The sequence below is a fragment of the Opisthocomus hoazin genome, chromosome 4 (genome assembly GCF_030867145.1).
Source record: "Opisthocomus hoazin isolate bOpiHoa1 chromosome 4, bOpiHoa1.hap1, whole genome shotgun sequence".
Classification (NCBI taxonomy): Eukaryota; Metazoa; Chordata; class Aves; order Opisthocomiformes; family Opisthocomidae; genus Opisthocomus; species Opisthocomus hoazin.
Window position 1 is genome coordinate 28204619 of NC_134417.1, and position 19396 is coordinate 28224014.

A 19396-nucleotide genomic window follows, 5' to 3' on the forward strand; every position below is an offset into this window, starting at 1 on the left:
TGGTACATCGTTACTGAAACAGACAACTATTAAAAATACCTTTGAAAGGTACCTGGTTTTCGTTTCCATTCTGTGTCTCTTACCTTGTTGGTAAGGGAAGCGTGCAGCCCCGGCTTGGGGGTCCGAACTCCAGGGGGGGGCTGGGGGGCTGTCGTTACTGCGTGTTTCTGGAAACGGGTAAATCCGTACCAACTTCTGAGCGACCGGAGGGGACGTACGGCTGTGCAGACAGTGTCTGCGCGACACAGCGACCGAGGAGGTGTCCGGAAGACAACTGGGTGACCTAGCGCTTCCCTGGGCGCTGCAGCCTGCTCTCTCTCTTCCCCTCCCCACCGCCGTGGTCGGTGGGAGGCTGAGGCCGGCGTCTCCCCCGGCAGCCGCACCTGCTGGCCCTTGGCTTCCAGCACAGCGCAACCCGGCAAGCTCAGTAAAACCCCGCTGGTTTTACTCCCCAGACTCAACGGCCTCCGCTCGCCCCCTGCACAGGCACGGCAACAGCGGGGGAACCTCTCGGAGCTTTGTAGCGGAGGAGGGGAACCCGGCCCGGCCCGGCCCGGCCAGGGGTTTCCACCGGGTTAGCTGGGCCGGGCGATTCAGGGCGCGGCCTTGGCTCCCCGGTTCCCGCCCGGCCCCCGGGCCCCGCCCCGGCCGGCTCCCAGTGCCCGCCCCGCCCGGCCCCAGGTCCCGCCCCGCCCAGCTCCCGGGCCCCGCCCAGCGCCCCGCCCCGCCCGGCTCCCCGCCCCGCCCGGCCCGGCCCCCGGTCCCGCCCGCGCAGCTCCCAGCCGGCAGGCGGCGCTGCGGCGGGGCCGGGGCGGCCATGGCGGAGCGGCGGAGCGGGGCGGGCGCGGGCCTGGCGCGGCTCTCCGAGTGGGCGGACGCGCACCTCAGCCTGCTGCGGGTACCGGGCGCGGCGGGGCCGGGGGCTGCGCGGGGCGGCCCGGCCCGGCCCGGCCCGGCCCGGCTGAGCCCCGCTGTCCTCTGCCCGCAGAGCCTGAGCGCCGGGATGGCGGTGGCCGGGGTGCTGGTGCTGGCCCGCAGCGTGCGGATGGTGAGTGCGGCTGAGCCGCGGGGCTTCACGCCGGCGGCGGCTTCACGGCGCCTCCTCTCTTGCCAGAATTTCTTTTTTTTTGTCTTTTTTCCTGTTTTATTTGTTTATTGTTATCACGCCAAGGCGTTGCGCACGCGTGAACCGGGCTGCGGGAGCTTCCGGGGCAAGCGGGAGCAGGCTCCTGGCAGAAGAGCTGCCCCGAGAGCTGTAGACCTGGCAGCCCCCGGGTGAGGGGGTGTCCCCGGCAAACCCCGCACCGTGCAGAGATCGGTGCGTCCCCGCCGCTGGGCGCTGCGGGCAGTGCTGCGGGAGGAGGTCAGCGTTCCTCCGAGGCCTTCCCGCGCTGACAGCTCCGGACGTGAGGGCCGAATCCCGGGGGTTTCGCCAGCCCCGTGCCTGCCCTCCTGCCTGCACCCCAAAACCACCGGCCGCTTCCTGCCTACGCTGCCGCTGGGCTCGCTTTTCCTGTGCGACCGCGTGTGCGTCCCTTTTAGTCCTCCCGTTAATCGACGGCTGTGGTACCAGGTTTAATCTTCTAGTGACCTTTTGGAAGGTGTACGCCTGCTTGTGTCCCTCTCCCCTTCTGCTCCCTGGTCAAAGCCTGTGGTGTTTCTCTCCTCCCCGCTCCGCCTGTGCTGTCACTGCATCTGCCCTTGGCTAGCGTCTGGAAACACCCCTGGGCTTCCCTTCACCCCTGTTCCAGCGCCGTTCAGGCCACTTCTGAAACAATTCTGACGGTGAATCAGGTGGGCTTCGACATGCACAGCTCAAAAAATGCCAGGTTCTGTTCTTCCTCCAAACCTTGCTTCCGTGCCCACCCCTGATAGCGCAGATCCTGCGAAACAGGGAACGTCTGAAGTGTCTGGGAAGGCTGGCGCGTAATGGCTTCTGCAGCTGGTTACTATGAAATATATAGATATATACTTGTCCGTGCTGTCTAATAACAGATCTGTAATTTGCCAAACTATTTTAAGAAGAAGTTGGATTTAATGTGATTGTAGCTGCTCTACATCTTTTTTGAAAACCTTTGTCTTGGCCTTCTTTCCATCAATAGACAACAAAGTTTACCAGTGCTTTGGATATACCTGTGGAGTTTGTAGAAAAAAAGGTGAAATTGCGGGGGAAATTACATGGCGTAACGGAGAAAGGCCTGGAAGTCGAGCACGTTCCCATTAGCATTCCGCTCATTGCGTCGATACAGAGAAAATGTAAGTAAAGGAGCGTGAGGAGCGAGGGTGGGGATGAAACGTCGTCGTCGCTGTCAGAGCGGGCGGTGGCAAGCCTGGGAGGAAAGGCTGAGGTACCATTCTGGCGCTGCCTTTTGGTCTTTCCTCTTTGATTGTGCAGGTGGGCAACTGGGGAGTAAACGGCTGCAGTGAGGCCTGCGAGAAGAGCCTGCCGAGACAGTATTTGTGTTCGTTAGCATCGTTAGTGTGATATTTTTCTGGCAGCGGAAGCTGACACACAGGCAGCTCATTTGCTTGCCTAGCTCATCCCCTTCCTGGCAAAAGGACTCTGTTGGGGCTGCGTTTTTATTTGCAGAGGAGGATAGGACAGCTTCGTATACAAACCCCTTCCTGTGGGCAGTTCTTCTGTGGCCTCGCAGGAGTCGTTCGTCCTGTCTGAGAGTCACAAGCTTGCTTTGCAGATGCCTGCAGGCGTTGGTGCTCTGCTTGCAGATACCTGCAGGCGCTGATGCTTCTTGCCTGTTGTTTCTGCCCCTTCGCATAAAATGATAGTGACTGCTAAAGAAAGCAGTACTTTGTATGCAAAATAAAACAAATTAGCTTAAACTACTTATGCAATCTTGAATTATTTTTTTTACTGAAAGAGCAATGAGACCAAATTCTTACTTGTGAATAAGTAGTGCTCTGGGGAGCTAAAGTGGATTATTTTGCATTTTTTTTAAGTCCATGGCAATAAATCCATTACCGACAGCTGAGCATCTCTGCGAAGCATGACATTTCCTTTGCTGCATTCAGTAACGAAGCTCTCTCTTTCTGTAATCAGGGCAATTGAAAGGTCTTCTGCTGGTAAGGCTTGCTGGAGTGGAGCTGGCTCCGAGCGGCATGGCCTGGTTACGGCAGGAGTTAAAACCCGAGCAGATGGTCTGGTTCCAACTTCTGGGAAGGGAGGACTTGGCACTCGAGTGCCTCGTTTTAGTAAATAAGGTAAATAGAGTGACAAAAATTGACTTTTCTCTGCAGTTTTCAGTTCGACTGTAGTTGCACAATTCCCGTATCTCGGTCCATTTAAGGAATGTTATTGCTTATGATTTCTCTATCTTGACGTGAATTTTAAGTGTTGTGTTTGTGGATCTGATTTCAAGACCAGTGTTTTTGCAGACTGATTCATGACACGAGTGTGTTTCTCTGTCATGTAGTTCTGATTACCCTGATGGTTTGTCCATCAGATGTTCTCTCACAAGTGTCTTGGGTCAGTATCATGTTTTAATGACCAGCTGGATTCCTCTTCACTTGTAACTCTTTCTGCCAGAGAGCAGATTTAGCCAGAAGCAAAGCTCGTAACTCCGAGGGAGTTCACAGGAAAAAAACCCAACCAAGCTGTTCCAAAGGTGCAGTGAATGTCTCGGTTACGGTGCCTTTTTATAGGGTCGATTTCGCAGCGTGTGCTTAAACGAAGAGCTCCTGAGACAAGGGCTTGGCAGAACAGCGCGTATTGAAGGACTCCATCACGATTCCCGCCTGTACTTGAAACTTCACAAAAGACTGCTTCGAGCAGAGTTAAAGGCCTTGAAGAAAAATAAAGGAATCTGGGAAGAAGAAAGCTACTCTGAAAGAATTAGAGATCGTATAAGCAACAATAAACTTGTACAGACACTGAAACAATTTGCGCGCTGGTTTAGAAGCTCCATTTAAAGGTAGAAAGGGAGACTTGCTTGGAGGAGTGCCCGTTACCGATGTTACGCGCTTTACATAAAGTAGAAGTTTCTGATGAAACACAGTGCCATAATTTTGAGGCTCCCTGTCTTGAACAGAAAAGCTGTATTTCTAACCCGTATGGGATTGAAATCTAGTAGTAGTGTGCAGGCCACAAATTAAAGTGTTCTGAAGCTGAACTTCTCCACAGTAATGTCCTGACTGAGTTGTCCAGTTTTCCACTCGCTGAATGCCTACACAGCCATGGTAACCAACAAGGCGAAGGAGTCAACAGTCCCGTTTCTAAGAGGTGCAGAGTGGTAGTTCACAAAGGACGGCCTGATGTGCTTCTCCGTTACGGGGCATTGCTACGTAGCCCACGTTGGTTGGAAAACTCCATGTCAGACCTGTACAAAGCTTGTGGTAGGTGTTTACAGACAAGCATTTGGTTTGAATTCTGTTCTTAGACTACTTTGGTGTATAATTTGCGTTTTAAAAATCTTTCATCTTGATTAATGGGTTGCATTGTTACGGATATAAAAGGTAATTTGTTATGGCTGATCTTAAAAAGCCGAAAAGGTCAGAACAACTAAAGGTTCTCTGGAGGGGGGGGAATCATTTGGTATGTCAAAGAATATAAATTAACATGTCAGTAATCCAAATTTTCAGAAGACAACATTCACTTGAAGAGGAAAAAACTATGCTGTTTTTTCTGGTGGTTCTATAAATATCTAAAATTAGATGAAAGCAAAACTTTAACATGAAATTTGAAAAGGCGGACCATACTGTGCTAGGAACTGAAATTCTTGTTTTATTTTTGAAACACGTGCTGAGTATATGAGAGTGTATTGTTATTTATTTTGTAAATATTTTCAGAATAAAAATTTAATTTCCTATGTTCATTGTGACATGTTTTCTATACCAAGCACTTGACCTTTGTTTAACCTCCCACAGTCCCAATATTTATTTGAAGTGAAGCGTTTTACAGATTTTCTTTCTTTCTGGGTCATTCCTTGCCAATGAAATGCTAGGGAGAGGAGTGTGGTACAAAAACTTATTAGCTGAGCATTGCTTGTCTGACAATTTGTTGCTATGTCCTCGTTTTCTCTGCTGACTTCAGGGCAAAACTGTGAATCCCGAGATCCTAAAAAAAGCAGCTTTTCCTCGAGTGAGATCAGCTGTTAGTGCTTCCTTATTACTTTCATTCGTGGGTCCTCTCAGGGGCGAGGCTGCTCTTCGCAGAGCACGGTGGGCAGCGAGCCGTGAAGTCCCTGCGGCTCGCACCTCGGCATTGGAAACCAGTGTGGGGCAGAGGGGAAGCAGCTCTGGGCAGAGGCAGACCACGCCGGGAGCTGGAAACCAGGTAGCTGTGCCTGGTTAAAAAAAAAAGAAGGAAGAAAAAAAAAACCCGAGGCACGTGATTTGATGCATTGTGCAGTGAAGGGCTAGGGCAGCCGATGCTGTGGTGCTTGGACATAACAGGGAGACAGCCAGGGAGCCGGGATCGGCCCTCACATCCTCCAAAGCAAAACTCAAAGCTGACTTTTAACCCCAGGCTACAAATTCAGACTCAGCGATAATCCGCTACCCATGAGTAATTATAGCTGCTCCTGTTCCTACATCTGGGAAGTAGAAACAGCTTTCCTAAACTGAGCATAATTGTACAGTTATGATGTTTTTTTTCCTGTAATAAATATAATTCTACCTGGACTTTTCCCCTCTGTTTGGTAAATGAGTCATAGGAGGATTTATCACAAAAGTCCACTGCAAAACTGAGAGAAAAATCTCGGAACCGCTTGCTACATTTGTGGCAAGCAGAGGTGAAGCGTAGGCGAATGTAAACCAAGTTTGTTCCCTCACATCTTGCCTCTTAGCCCTGTTTACCCTCGATGAAGTTCAGAAAAGCCCTGGAGATTTTTCTAAATTACAGCAAATTGTTGTATTGACCTGCGGAAAGCAGACTCCACAATCTGTAGGATTTCCATTAGGATGTGGCTTGTGAAGGGTTTTTAAAAGGTGACAACACAGCTGCTTTATCATTTAACCTCTTCTTAGTTTGAACTAAATTTTTGAAGTTTCCTTCCCTGTATCTGTGGCCATGAGGTAGTCTAACAAATAATTCCAGAAGGAACTATGGAGAGGGATATATAAAACCTTTGAATTCCAGCCTCTGATCTCTTTTCATGTTTGCTGCACACGACAAGAAGCTTTGGTGATGTGCTCTTACTATGGCGCTTGGTCAGACTCCAAACCCAGGGAAGCAGCTTAGCATCAGGGGTCAGGGCTGTTAAAGACAGCACCAGTCTCACAGGGAGTAACCGACTGGTGTGGGACTGGAGACTGCAGTGACAACGGATTTAATGAGAGTCAACTCCTGTAATTGTTTGTTAATGCTGTTCTCCTTATCCTCCAGGGCTTATCTGGTTGTTTTTTTTAAAAAAACCAAACAACAACAGACCCTCCCCCCTCAAAAGAGCACAACTCAGTTCAAAGCTGCGCTTCCCATCTGTGCCAGGCTTGAGAGGTTGCAGATCTTGTCTCCGTGGGAGGCCCGGCCATTGAAAAACCGGTAACAGGAGTAGAAACAAACAGCTCTGCCGAACGGAGCCGAGGAGCTGGCTGGGAGGTCAGGGGGAGAAAAAGCATTTTTCTCCATTGTATAAAACCACCCCGCGCTGCCTCTGAGGAGCACTGTCCTGTTCCTTCAGCCACAGCGGCAAGGCACGCCTGAGTATTTCCAGGCAGATGATGTGGTTCTTGTGTGATTAGGAATAAGGACAAGAATTAAACTGTTCAGCTTATGCGCCTTCACCCCTCCGACTCTCAGTACGCTGTGAGCAATACAGCATCTTGAAAAGACCACAGGGAGTGAAAGGAGAGCCCTCCAAATGGCCGTTTCCATTAAGGAAAATATCCTCGGCGTCGCACAGGCTTTTTATTGCCGGCGCAGCAGGTAAGGCAAATGGTGGTCACAAACATCAGCGGCAAAAGCGGCGGGCGCGGTGCTTCCTGCGTCCTTTCCCGACGGACTGGCAAAGCAGCTCGGCCCTGTGCGTGGAGCGCGGCCTCGCCGTGACGGGCGATGGGCGGCTGGGTGGCAGCTGTGGTGTCACCTTCTTCCAGTCACGGCTCTTGCTCACAGCAACGTCCCGCTCTGCCGGAGCCCACGCCCGCTGCTTCCCTGCGAAACGCCCCGCGGTCACCCATGGGACCACTGGCTGTAAAAAGTTGTCATTTCGAAAGCAGAGTTTTAGACTTTACGTGCCCCAGCAGAGGAGCGTTCCCTCACGCCAGGCCTCTCGGCGGCCGTCGCCTCACCATGGGTGAGGGAAATGGGCGCCGTGCCAGTGCTGGTTACCGCGTCCCTGCCAACGCAGGTCCAGTTCTGGGCTCCCCAGTTCAAGAAAGATGAGGACTGGACTGGAGAGGGTCCAGCGGGGGGCTACGAGGATGAGGAGCGAACTGGAGCATCTCTCCTACGAGGAGAGGCTGAGGGAGCTGGGCTTGTTCAGCCTGGAGAAGAGAAGGCTGAGAGGGGACCTTAGAAATGCCTCTAAATATCTGCAGGGTGGGGGTCAGGAGGACGGGGCCAGACTCTTTTCAGTGGTGCCCAGCGACAGGACAAGGGGCAACGGGCACAAACTGAAGCAGAGGAAGTTCCAGCTGAACATGAGGAAGAACTTCTTCCCTCTGAGGGTGATGGAGCCCTGGCCCAGGCTGCCCAGGGAGGCTGTGGAGTCTCCTTCTCTGGAGATATTCCAGACCCGCCTGGACGTGGCGCTGTGCAGCCTGCTCTGGGTGACCCTGCTTCGGCAGGGGGGTTGGGCTGGGTGACCCACAGAGAGCCCTGCCAACCCCTGCCATGCTGGGATTCTGATTCTGTGACTTCATGGCAGGTTTTTAAAGGGAAAACGAAAAAAGCCAGTCAAACCCGTCGGCTTCCCTCCCCTTCCCCAGGGAAGGCCCCGCGCCACGCTCTCCGGCTCCCGGGGCCGGCGGGTCCTTCCCCGGGGCCGTGAGGAGCCGCGGCCCCGCCCGCCGCAGGTGCGGCGCTGCGGGCCGCTGTGGCCGTTACCGCCGGGCCGCGGCTCCCCTCGGCCCCGACCGCTTCCCCGCCTCGGGAGCTCTGCGAGTCCCGCCGTGGTCAGCCTCCGCCGGGGAGAGGGGCCCCGCGGCGCGGAGGGGCAGCACTGAGGGAGGGAGCGGCGCTGAGGGAGGGAGCGGCGCTGAGGGGCAGCGCGGAAGGCGGGAACGGCCCCGAGGGGCAGCGCGGAGGGCGGGAACGGCCCCGAGGGGCAGCGCTGAGGGACAGCAGCCCGGCGCCCCTCTGGCTCGCAGCGGACACACAATGGAGCAGGTTGAATGGGAGCGGACGCGGGGCCGCCGCAACACCGGGGCTGGATCGCCCGGCCAGCGCAGCGCTGGCGGGCGGGAGAGCGCTCCGCTCCGGGCCGGGAGCCCCTCCGGGTTTGCCGTGCGCCGGGCGGCGGAGGGCGGGCCGGGGCGGGGCGGGGCGGGCGGACAGCAGCGCCGTGCGTTTGAACGGGGGAGCAGGTTGCGGCGGCGGTGCGGGACGGGGCCGAGTTGGGTTCGGTGTTTTGTGGTGAGTGCGGCTCCCTGAAGCGTGGGCTCCCTGTGACGGCCGTGCACTGCGCACCCCTTCGGGAGCCTCCGCCGCGCTCTCCTCTGGGGAGTTACCGCCGGGTTCGCAGCCGAAAGTTCAGATGGGGGGGTTGCAAGGTGGAACTTTGCCCCCTCTCACGCACTCCCCCTCCCCCCCGATGCGGTATTGCTGCGGTCGGTCGGGCACCGCGCATCCCGCGGGGCTCGGTTACCCCCGGTCCGTGTAGGAACCGCGACCGTTCCCGCGCTGGGAGGTGCGGAGCGCGGCCGGCTCGGCCCCGTGGGGGGACCCGGTGCTGGGGGCTCTTGCTCGGGGGGCCGCGCCGGCGGTTGGGCCGCCCGTGTTTGTTCTCTTGGTTAAATAGCGAGTCACGGCGGGTAAACTGCGGTCGTTTGCGGGGCTCTCTCGGGGGTCAGAGCCCCCCCAGGTGCTGCTCTGGGCTGTGTCAGAGCGGCTGCAGCACCCGGCTCGGTGATGAGCTGGTACTTGGTGAGTTGGTGCTTGGTACAGGAGGTTTGCGCTGCCTGAGGCTTGGGGCAGGCTGTGTTAAACCAGGCTTGACGCAAAACCCCGAATCCGCCGAGAGGAGCGGAGGATGTCACCCGAAGAGTGTGGTGGGACATGCTTGGTCCTGACCCGGTGAGGTGCTGAGGTAGGTGGGGGTTGGTAAGAGTCCATCCTCTTGCTGGGTTGAGTCCTTTCTAAAAACACCTTGTGTGAGGGCTGATGACCTGCTCCACAAACCATTTTTTCAAGAAAAAAAGAAAGTACAATGAGCTGGGAATTACACTCCATGCGTGTCTTGTTGTAATTAAGCCACTGTATAATTCTGGGAACTTCCACTCTAGCTGACCGAAAAGTGCTTTAGGAGAAGTGTTATTAAATTCCAGGGAGAAAGATATAAACCTTATCTGATGAACTAGTCATAGGCTCTTTGTTTAAGCTGCGCTTGAACTCCTGAGTTACAAAGCACAATGTTTGCCTGTTTGCAGCGGACTCTCCTGATTTACTTGTCCTTGGGTCTTCTGGCCAAAACTTAGAGGAAGTGAAAGAAAACTTTGGGTGTCTGTTCTGAAATGTGAAAGAACACCTGCACGTAACATTCCTGAAAAGGCAGACAGGATTCAACGCTGCAATGAGATGCCTGCGTTAAAGATATTGTGGTATACGGAGAGAAAATGTGGGCTTTTGGGGAGGTGGGGTGCAGCAGAGTGCACGCACGCTGTTGAAAATCTTCCTGTTTCTTTAAACATTAACTCCCTGGAATAAGTTTGAGAACACTAGTAGGTTTGTTTTTTTTTAAACAGTGAAGGATGCTTTTTCTAGGTTCAAAAATGCCAGTAGGCTGTTACAGAAGAAAACATTATGTTTTATCAGTTGAAGATGTGTGACTTGTGAAAAACAATCTGACTGGTCGCAGACGCTTTCTGGTTTTATGCTACCTATTGTCTATAAAAATGGGGATCAGCTGGTGGTTTTTGGATCAAGTGGTGCACAACTCATTATTCTAACAATACTGGCTCAGCCTGGGAGGTTGCCTAGGGAATTGATTTAATGCTTGTGTCCTTTCACCCTTTGAAGCGGGTGTCCCACGATGACTTTGATCAAAATCACCAGTATTTGTAAAGGAGAAAAAAATTTTCACTTCATAAAAGTGAAAGAGAGGCCACCTGCTATTAACAGATCCCAGTTTTGCATGAGATGATCTGTAATTTAAACCACTGCCAAGAAATACCTGTGGCAGTAAAACAGTTTTCTGATGAGCATCAAAACACAGAATTAAAACTAGTGGTCTGTTCAATATTTAGCTTCCCCTTACTTCTGGGAAAGGCTTTAACACCAAAGCTGTGCATTTTGTTTGTCTCTGCAAAGTAAGCTTTCTATACATAGAATGGTTTTCCTTTAATAAAATCTGAATAAGGATTTTGTTTTAAGGTGTCACCCGAGATCTGATTCAATTTAAATTGATAACCTAGATGGCAAAGCCAGGGCCACATCTGCACAGGGTGGGGGAGTGAGAGTTGGATTTTTCTTTGTTTTGGTTTTTTGTTTTTTTGCTTTGGTTTTTTTAATAAACTTAAAGAAGTCTGAATGTTAAAAAATGTCACAAACGCTCCAGATTCAAAAAGCAGAGGTCTGTTTCCAGGTCTGTTAGAGACCTCTGGAATTGTCTTCAATAGGAGAGCTTTTCTTGCCTGTGTCTTCAGAGGAGGCAAGACTGCCATGCATATTTGCCTTGTAGGGTCTTACAGAAACTTCTTTTAGTAGTGCTTCAGATTTACTTGGATGTGTTTGAAATGAAGGTGCTTTGTGAACACGGTTATTACGGTGTTTTCCCTTGATGTAGTAGGATGCAGAGCATGTTCTGGGCAGTCTCCGTGGCCGTTGTACTGGCAGGGTGTTAAAGCCACTAACGAGCAAAGCGTGGTTCCTGCGGGTGCCAGAGCAGGGCTGAACGACGTGCTGGAGGTTAATTGGTTTGAACCACTGGGTCTGGACTGCGCTAGGGATGAATCTGTCTCTGCTTTCGAGCCCGCAAACAGAAGGTGCTTCCACTGGAGTACTGCTGAGGTGGGCCAGCGTTAGTGCAGTCTGATCTAATGGCCAGGACTGGGGTGTGTACTCTTTTTTTTCCTCTTTTTCTTTCTTGTTTGCTTTAGAAAACTGGAGATGTTTGCTGTAACAAAGGTGATTTCCTTGTTCCGGTCTCCATGGCCACTGAGGGCATTATCATTACTCCAGAGATCTGAGCTTGCCCTCCGCTGTCCTGCCTGACTTTGCCAGTCATCTGGCATTACAGAAGCACTATCTGGTTGTACCTGGGTAGCTGAGAGTCACGCGGAGCATGCATTTGAGAGATGGAAAGGCAGGCTGGGAGATCGTGAAGGTGAAGAAGTATCCGCTGCTGCGGACACGCACTTACCAAGGCTCCTACAAGAGCAGTGGGAGTACAGAGGAGCGGAAGGGAGAGGTGGGCAGAGCTGCTGACGGCCGTTTGGAAGCAAGCACCTGTTGCAGTGCCAGAAAAAGCCAGGGACGCGATGCTGGGGGTGCAGCATGTGCCGCTGCCGAGGCTCAGGTCCGCGGGTGAGCAGTGCCAAACTGCTTCAAGGGCCTTTGGCCACGTGCATTCAAGCAGTGCATCATTCTCGGCAAGGGACGTCCACCTGAGTCACTTCGACTTGAAATAACTCCAGGTTGCTTGCAAGAAATTTGAAGTGGGAACAAGCTGTTGTGTAAAGCAGTCCATGGTCCATTACAGACCTGACTGACTGGAACTGACACAAATTTCATGTACCCACGCACACCAAGTGTGACCAAGTGTGTCACTGGGATGGAGTATGGGGTGTGTCAGCTGTAACTGCACAGATGTACATTGCTGAGCCTCCTATCCATGTGTTTCCCACATTCTATGCTTGGTCTTAGTTCCAGCCACGGGTGATTGACACATTGATTGGTAGTGTCCCCACGAGAAAAAATGGAAGAACGTTGGCAGTTACGAACTGTGTCAGTTGATGATGAATGCAAATAGTCTGGCAATGTGAAACGTCCACTCCTTAGGGGCTGCACGTCGACTGATGGGTAGCCAACTACCGTACAAGGTGCAGCTCATCCGTCTACCTGGCTGGCTGTGTTGACACGAGTCTTTTCCAGGCATCGTATTTTTATCTTTATATTTTATCACATTGTTTGAATTATTCTGGGCTACAGGAGAGCAACATCCAGGATTTCATAGGTCAGAGCAGTAGCTGTAAGTTCAGCAATAGCTGCTTGAGCTGCTGAAATGGCAGTTTTGCCTATTTCAAAGAACAGTCTCATATATTAACAGTGTGTCTGAAAATGACTGTCCAAATTATTAAAATATTTATTTCTAGTGAGAGATGGGTACTCTCAGGTGTGATCTGGTGTGCTGCGTACCACCTGCTTTTTACAGGGTGTGTTTCTGCTGATGTGTTGAGGGAGAAAAGGTCCTTCTCAAAGCTGTGAAATGACCTACGGGAAAGAAATGTTTATTTTAATTTCTAGAAAGAGAATTACTGTTTTATAAAATTACAATAGGTAAGAATGAAGTAAGCTTATACTTCATGTTCATTATCATGACTTCATGTCTTTAATGCGTTGTTTTGCTGTTGGGAAAATGTCTTAGAGTCTGTGCCAGCTATTTTCGGAAGGTCTTAAAGGCGCATTATTAGCAGCTGTTCAGTGAATTTCTCGCCATGTTGAATCTCTGTAACAACATCTACTCCCTTCACTTGCCTTTTATGTTTCACACTCCAGGCAGAGATGCGCGTGGTGAAGCAGTGCTGACCAGAGCCTCAGCTAAAAGCAGCACTGGGTGTGTTCATGGGAAACCAGTGGTCTGCTTTTGCTGCCTCTTTCAATAGTTCACCCTGGTCAGCATCAGCACCACCGGACCGAGTGCTGTGAATGGGAGTTCCTTTTCTTGACCGCATGCGGTAGTGTGATTCTTTCGAGTCTGTGGAAATTTATCATCTCCTCTACAGGAGGTAAAGTTAGATTGTTTTTCCCTTGCCCCAATTTTTATCTGGAGAATTGAGGCATGAGCTAGGAATCTCTGAGAGTTCACAAACTGCCTCTGAGATTAATCAGTTCCTCTGACTTTGGGGCCATTCATATTGGGGTGGATGGCTCTTGGACCTGATAGTTCTGGGCTTGCCGTGCGTTCCTCTGCCTACTTTGAAGTGAGTGGTGGTGTTTATGGAAGAAATTGGAGAGAATATAGAAGAATCCCAAAGAGTATAAGAGAGTCTGAGGATGTGTTGTTGATGATGCATAAAAAAATAACATTGCCAATATGGTGAAATGAGTTCTCTCACTATGGATGATAATCTCCAGAGTAGAAAGGCTCTTGTGTTCAGTAGCTAGAGTTTGAAAACCTTTGTGCAGCAAAACAAATAATTTGGATTGGTGACTCGGTGTACAGAGAGCCGGCAGAGCAGCAGAAAGGTGCGCAGAGTGCTGTAAAGCTGTGTAAGGAAAACACTCATGTAGGCTTGTTCATATTTATTGGTTCCACGTGTGGTGGGATGACTTATGCTGAGCGCAGAGCGTGCAAGGTAGGTGTCTTCTGGAGCAGCACCTGCTGAGCAATAGAGGCAACAGCATGCTGCCCTCCTGGAAATAGTTCTTTAGATAGGAGAAAAAAAAATTCCATTTAGGCTTCTTGGGGAATGGGGAGCAAATGCTAATTCCCTTTCAGGGTCTGTTGCCATGGGGAGTCAGTTCAAATCCTTTCTAATGCCCTCCTCAGCAGCAAGTTGTGCTGACACATGCTTTTCATGACTTCCCAGAAAGAGCAGAGAAACGACTTGAAACAAAAGCTCCATCAGAATTAACACCGCCAGGAAGACTGAAGTTTGCTGCTTGTGAGCTGTGGGTAGGACAGAGAAGTTGTCCGTCATGGAGGCTGCCACAGCCTGCGCTGGGTGGGCTGCACGGCGAGGAACGGGGGCCGGTAACGGGGCCAGACACCGCGCATGGTGCTGTGCGGGGAAGCCTACCTGCTCCTCTCCTGGGAAGTGAAAGGCCAGTTTAGGGGGCATATTGTGGGCACCAGTCCGCTAGCTGTTGGGGTTCGGCTGAACCTTGCAGATAGTGCCATCAGGAGGGAGATGTGCAGCCGCCCCTGCCTGCGCTCTGTACCTTCAGCGCTGGCCAAGGGGAACTGTGTCCCCGGCAGCGCGTCGCTACCGGGACAAGACACCGAACTAGTACGGGACGACAAAAATAGCTGTGGTCTGACGTGGCGGTAGCGACGTCAGTGATGATAATGCTTCTTTCTGGCTTGCTGATTTGGATTGATAGTTGCTGTAAAATAAACAAATATTTAGGCGCAGCTTTCTCAAACACTTAAGCAAACTGACATCAAGGTCTGTCTTCATCTGGTGAACGATGTATGACTAAGATTAGTGTTTAATGCTCTAATGGGGGAATAGCAGAAATACCAGGTTAAAAAACAAAATCTGCCTGTTCAGGAAACCTCATCTATCTAAAGAGCATGTAAGTGCAGCATCTGTATCCCAAATACAGACTCTTTTGTGACCTTTTCCATTTGAATGGACAACTCTGACTTCTCAGAGTTTCCAGTTGCTCCCAGCAAAATCCACAGGAAATTTTTCTTTGCTACCGTGCTGGCTTGCGCATGTGGACGGACACCTGTACTGCCAGCGCTGTGCCAGCCCAGATGTTCTCGCCACACATTAGGTTAGGGAACTGGTATGGCAGAAGAAGAAACCAAACAAAAATCTCTTATTTTATTCTTCCAGACCAATTCCTAAGAAATAAGAAAAGGATCCGATACTGGATGTTTTTCTTTTCTATTACCAAGTATTATCAATAATCTTTTTTTCATGCTGGTGATATTTGGGGATAAATACTTGCCATTGAAACGGGAGTGTAACTCTGGGGGTACTTTTTAAGCTTTTTGTTTATACAAGAAGCTAACTTAAATTCTGGAAAGCATCCATACATCTATGAAGTAGTTCACATGGTAGCTAGGTGAACCTTTGTTTTTTAAGTTATGAGTGACACCAATTAGTGGGCAAAAATGCCTTGTGTCAGCAGAATGGCTCTTCGATCCAGTGCAGCTAACGTGCCTTGCCTCTTCTGCATGGCTCCTGTACGTGTAACTTTAGCAACGTTTATGGAAGTTGTTTTGACTGAATGTAGATATTTGGTGCTGGTTAAAGCGGAGATTTGCACAGATGATGTTTGGAAGCCCTAGAGCCTGGGTTTGTATGACGGTTAAATCTAAATCTGCATGAATTCAGACCAGCTTAAACGCTTAGCAATATTTGGGCGACTGGTAGTGGCTTAGTGAAATGAGAAGCCCACGACTGCAGATGGGTGGATACCCCATGAAATATTGTAATATTAGGATTTTATAATCTTCTCAGATTTCATTTTCAGGTCTAACTATGGCTAAGCTTTTCATCTGATGGCTACTTTGTTTTGTAGATGCTATTTAAAAAAAAAAATACAGCCCATGTTGTGCAGCAGCTGATCTCTGACAGCTTGAAGGTTGTTCCACCAGAGGATTTGTTGATACTTTCTTTAGAAAGTAAAAGCTTGAACTGGAAACTACAGCTCTTTTTCTGACGTATAAAGCCTGGAAAGAAGTTCCTGTTGATGGCTGCTGATAAACTAACCTAGCAGAAATTTTAACACGCTCCAGGGAAAGTAAGTTGGTGATAGCACAAATTTTCCTGGTTGTGTGTTGTGATGTAAACAGAATTGCAAATAACTGCACTCCCTCTCTGCAGTATCTGTTGAGCCCTTGGAGTACTGGGAACATGTTCTAGGGTAAGTGTCTGGTCTATTCTGATTTCCACTGCAATGTGTTTGCCAAGCTGCTGGGAGCTGATGGCACCTTTGGAAATGATGTAGAGCTTGATCTGGAACGGTTCTTTCTCGAGCTAAGAGGTTGTACAGAAAGACCAACGATCCCATCTGGGCAGCCTCGTTCTGTTCCTGAGGCATGCGAGTAAATCGTTCGTGTCATCTGAGACTTAAGATAAATTGGTTAACCTATCTCTGTTCTAGTAATAAACATAGGTCTGTTGTGAAGCTATATTGCTTAGCTTTTGAATACTACCCCAGCATTCTCCAAGGAAAGTTCAAAGTAGTATTTGTACTGCGATTTGGTATTTACTTTTCCTGTGTGCAATAACTGGAAGCTAACTGGATGCATGTGATGGCAGTCAGCAGAGATTCTGGGTGCCCCCACTGCAATCACAGCTGTTGGATTAAAGACCAGTGTTTCTCTCTGGACAGTGTATTTCTGCTGCTTAGTGCCAGCCAGATGGTCTTTCCGCCCTCCCATAAGGAGGTTGCTAATGCTTAAAAGGGTGTGCTCTGGCTAGGTCTGGAGCTAACACAGTATTATTTCCAATCACATACTTAGCGTGTCTTTCCCTTGACTCTGGATTGCTTGTCTCATTTCTAACCTATTTCTATTTTCCTTTATGATACTTTTCCTTTATGTCTCTTGTAGCAGCCGGTACCTGTCAACTACGTTTCACTGTAAAATTTATTATTAACAGATATCTGAAACAGGTGCAAGCTTCTAAAATCTGGAGCCCTCTGAATAGTCAGTATTTTCTGGACTTTCTTTTCTGCTGAAGACAGAATTGTCAGGCACGTGTGCTTTTTTTTAAACTTTGGTAGAACTTTTTAAAAAATATTTGTTTTTACTATACACCGTTTTGGGCTAAGGAAAAGACTAGTTTTTTTGTAAACCATAGTTTTAAAGTGTGTTCACTGGGTAGATACTGAATCAGAGATCTGAAACTGGAGCTGTGGTTTTGTCAGACGGAAGCACCGGTGATCTGCAGTATCTGTCCTGTTAGTAGGAACATTCATGGTATCAGAGTGACTTAATGTTATCTGTTGAAGTGCTTCAGAAACAAGAAGGGGAGAGGGCAGCTGAGAAAAGGTGAGATTAGCAATTTCTCCACCCTGTTATTACTCACTTAACTACCAATTAATCTGAGCATTCTCAAGAGAGCTGTGCAGGGGACTCAAACCTGTTCCTGTCTGGTGCTAAATGGACATGTGCTTAATACCCTCTTCATATTCAGGACCTGCACAGTGTCCAGGTTAAATATTGCAAATAAATATTTAGATTATGTTGCTACATTCTAAAATAGTTTAGTGCTAACCCTAACAGTGAGCCTGAGCTGGGGCTGTGTTTTGCTCATGTGCTGCTCAGCCTCCAGCTGCTGGTAGAAGGCGTTGCGATTCCCTGCAATGTGCCGAGCAGCAGGATGCTCCGCTCGCTGAAGCGTGGGGCTTTTCTGTGCCAGAGGGGAAACTGCAGAATACGGTGAGACCAGCGGCCGTCGGGTGTTATGGTTTTGGTCTTAAGCCTCTTGTAATAAGAAGCATCTGTCACAACCTAGGCAGAGTATGCGTATCCTCTGCCAACTTCAGAAGTATCTTGTGCGTTCATCTCTACAACTTTTATAATCAAATAATTTCATAAAGCATGCATATAACAAAACTTTCCATGTGAGAAGTTTGCCCACTATCTTGATAACAAAAAAAAATCATGTTTGTTCATCTCGTCTACCTGTGTCGACACAGGCACGTGTATATGCACGCATACAGACATGCATATGTGACTTAGTTTTTCTGTCAAATTTCTTTGAGCAAAATCGGTTTACTTCCATTAATGACTCTTTTGTAAAGTACAGTTCAGTGGAACTAATCATAGTTCTTGCTATCCTCTTTGGAAGAACATCTCTTATGGAACACAGCACTGAAAGTACTAAGTGCAGCTGACACAGGTTTAATGGAAATTAATCAGCTAAAATAGAAGATACAGTTCCTTCGAGTTCCTGTGTTTCTGCAGTCTGCATGATGGACTCCCTTGGTCAACTGACATGTTAATACACTTCATCCAGGTGTAAAGTAGATGGATTCTTGACACACTGGAGTAACATCTCTTTGCTCAGGTAGTGGAGCACTGTTTGCTTTACCTCTTGGAATGAATAGCGTCTTGTGCCAGGCTCAGGGCTGGACCTCCTGGAATTTTGCTTGTCGTGAAAGAGTGATACCCCTGAGTGAGGAAACCTGCAGAGCAGAAAAGTTAGGAGTGCTTTCAACTCCCTCTCTGAACTGGTTGCAGTATCAAGTAACTACACAAACTAGTTTTGAACTCAGATTCGCCTCTGTTCAGGATTTTGTAACGTTTTGCCAGAATAGTTTCGGTGGTACAATCCTTTCCTATTGAAGCATAATTTTATGCTTACTGGCATTTTATACTCAGGTAGCTTATTCTACATCTATAAAATAAGTTAGACCAGAATGGTATGCAGGTTATACCTGTATATGACGTAAACAGGAGGTTCTACTGTGGTGGTGGTGTTGTTGAAATGGCGCAAATATGCGTACGGTTAAGTCCCTGAGTGTTTGTTCTTTTGAAATGATGGGTCTTTGCCCCAAAGTGTGTGGTTGGTTGGGTTTTGTTTCCTTTTTTTTTTTTTGTTTTTTTTCGTTTTGTAGAGCACCGTAAGGCATAATCCTGGCTGGGCTCTCCCAGAGCTCTGTAACGGAAAAAGCAAATAACTTTGAGGGCCATCCAAGTAATTGCTGGTGTTTCTTAGGAAGATTTTTCTTACAGGGTGTTCCTGTCAGCTGATGCAGCCACTTTGGGATTCTGCCTTCATCCCTGACATGCCAGGGAGAACCTTTGTTCCAAGGGGCCACCGTGGTGTGGGAGAACCCTTTGTGCAGGAACAAAGGAGTATTGTGGTGGCATGAGCCATGAAAGGGAGGCGAGGGGGCTGAAGGGTTGCTTTTGGAGGCACTGCACATATATATATGTGTGTGTATATATATATGTATGTATGTATATGTATCAATAGCAATGTTTTCCCCACAAATCTCCCCCTGTGACATGAATTCTGTGTGGGAGCTGAGCAGGAGATAAGATCTCTTTTTATTGTGTGTAAATTCTTAGTGATGAATATTTGATAACGATTTTCTTAATTAAAACATGGTGGCTGCTTGTATTTTTTTATAGCCTAAAGCAAAAAGCCTGGCCATAGGCTGGACTGTGATCGTAATTACTTTAAATGTGTAGGAATAATTTTGATAGCTTGCACATTACTAATTAATGCTAGAAGAGTGGCCCCGGTTATGGCAAGCTGCAATGAAAGCTCATGGCTGGCAAGGGCAAAAGTCCAAGAAATGTAGAAAATGAGGTCTGGCAGAGGTAATGGGTATTACTGCTTAGTGTTCCAAATTGTAGTAAAATATCGCTTTAGTGTAAACAATACATGGGCCATAGACAAAACACATACTGTAATGGAGACTGTGATA

At 49.1% G+C, this 19396-nt stretch overlaps 2 protein-coding genes across 4 annotated transcripts in view; both read left to right on the forward strand.

Annotated features, from left to right (window-relative positions):
• Positions 1-814: 814 nt before the first annotated feature.
• C4H3orf33 (chromosome 4 C3orf33 homolog) lies at positions 815-4804 on the forward strand. Its single transcript, XM_075418432.1, has 5 exons — positions 815-898; positions 989-1048; positions 2103-2256; positions 3059-3219; positions 3661-4804. Exons 1-5 carry the CDS (start codon positions 818-820, stop codon positions 3925-3927), a joined length of 723 nt encoding a protein of 240 aa, XP_075274547.1. The 5' UTR covers positions 815-817; the 3' UTR covers positions 3928-4804.
• A 3665-nt stretch (positions 4805-8469) lies between these two features.
• The window catches only part of PLCH1 (phospholipase C eta 1), an 82500-nt gene continuing 71573 nt past the window's right edge, over positions 8470-19396 (forward strand). For all 3 annotated transcript variants that reach the window (XM_075418433.1, XM_075418434.1, XM_075418436.1), the window contains exon 1: positions 8470-8530. The gene's annotated coding sequence lies outside the window, so the exon portion shown is untranslated. The remainder of the gene's footprint in view (positions 8531-19396) is intronic.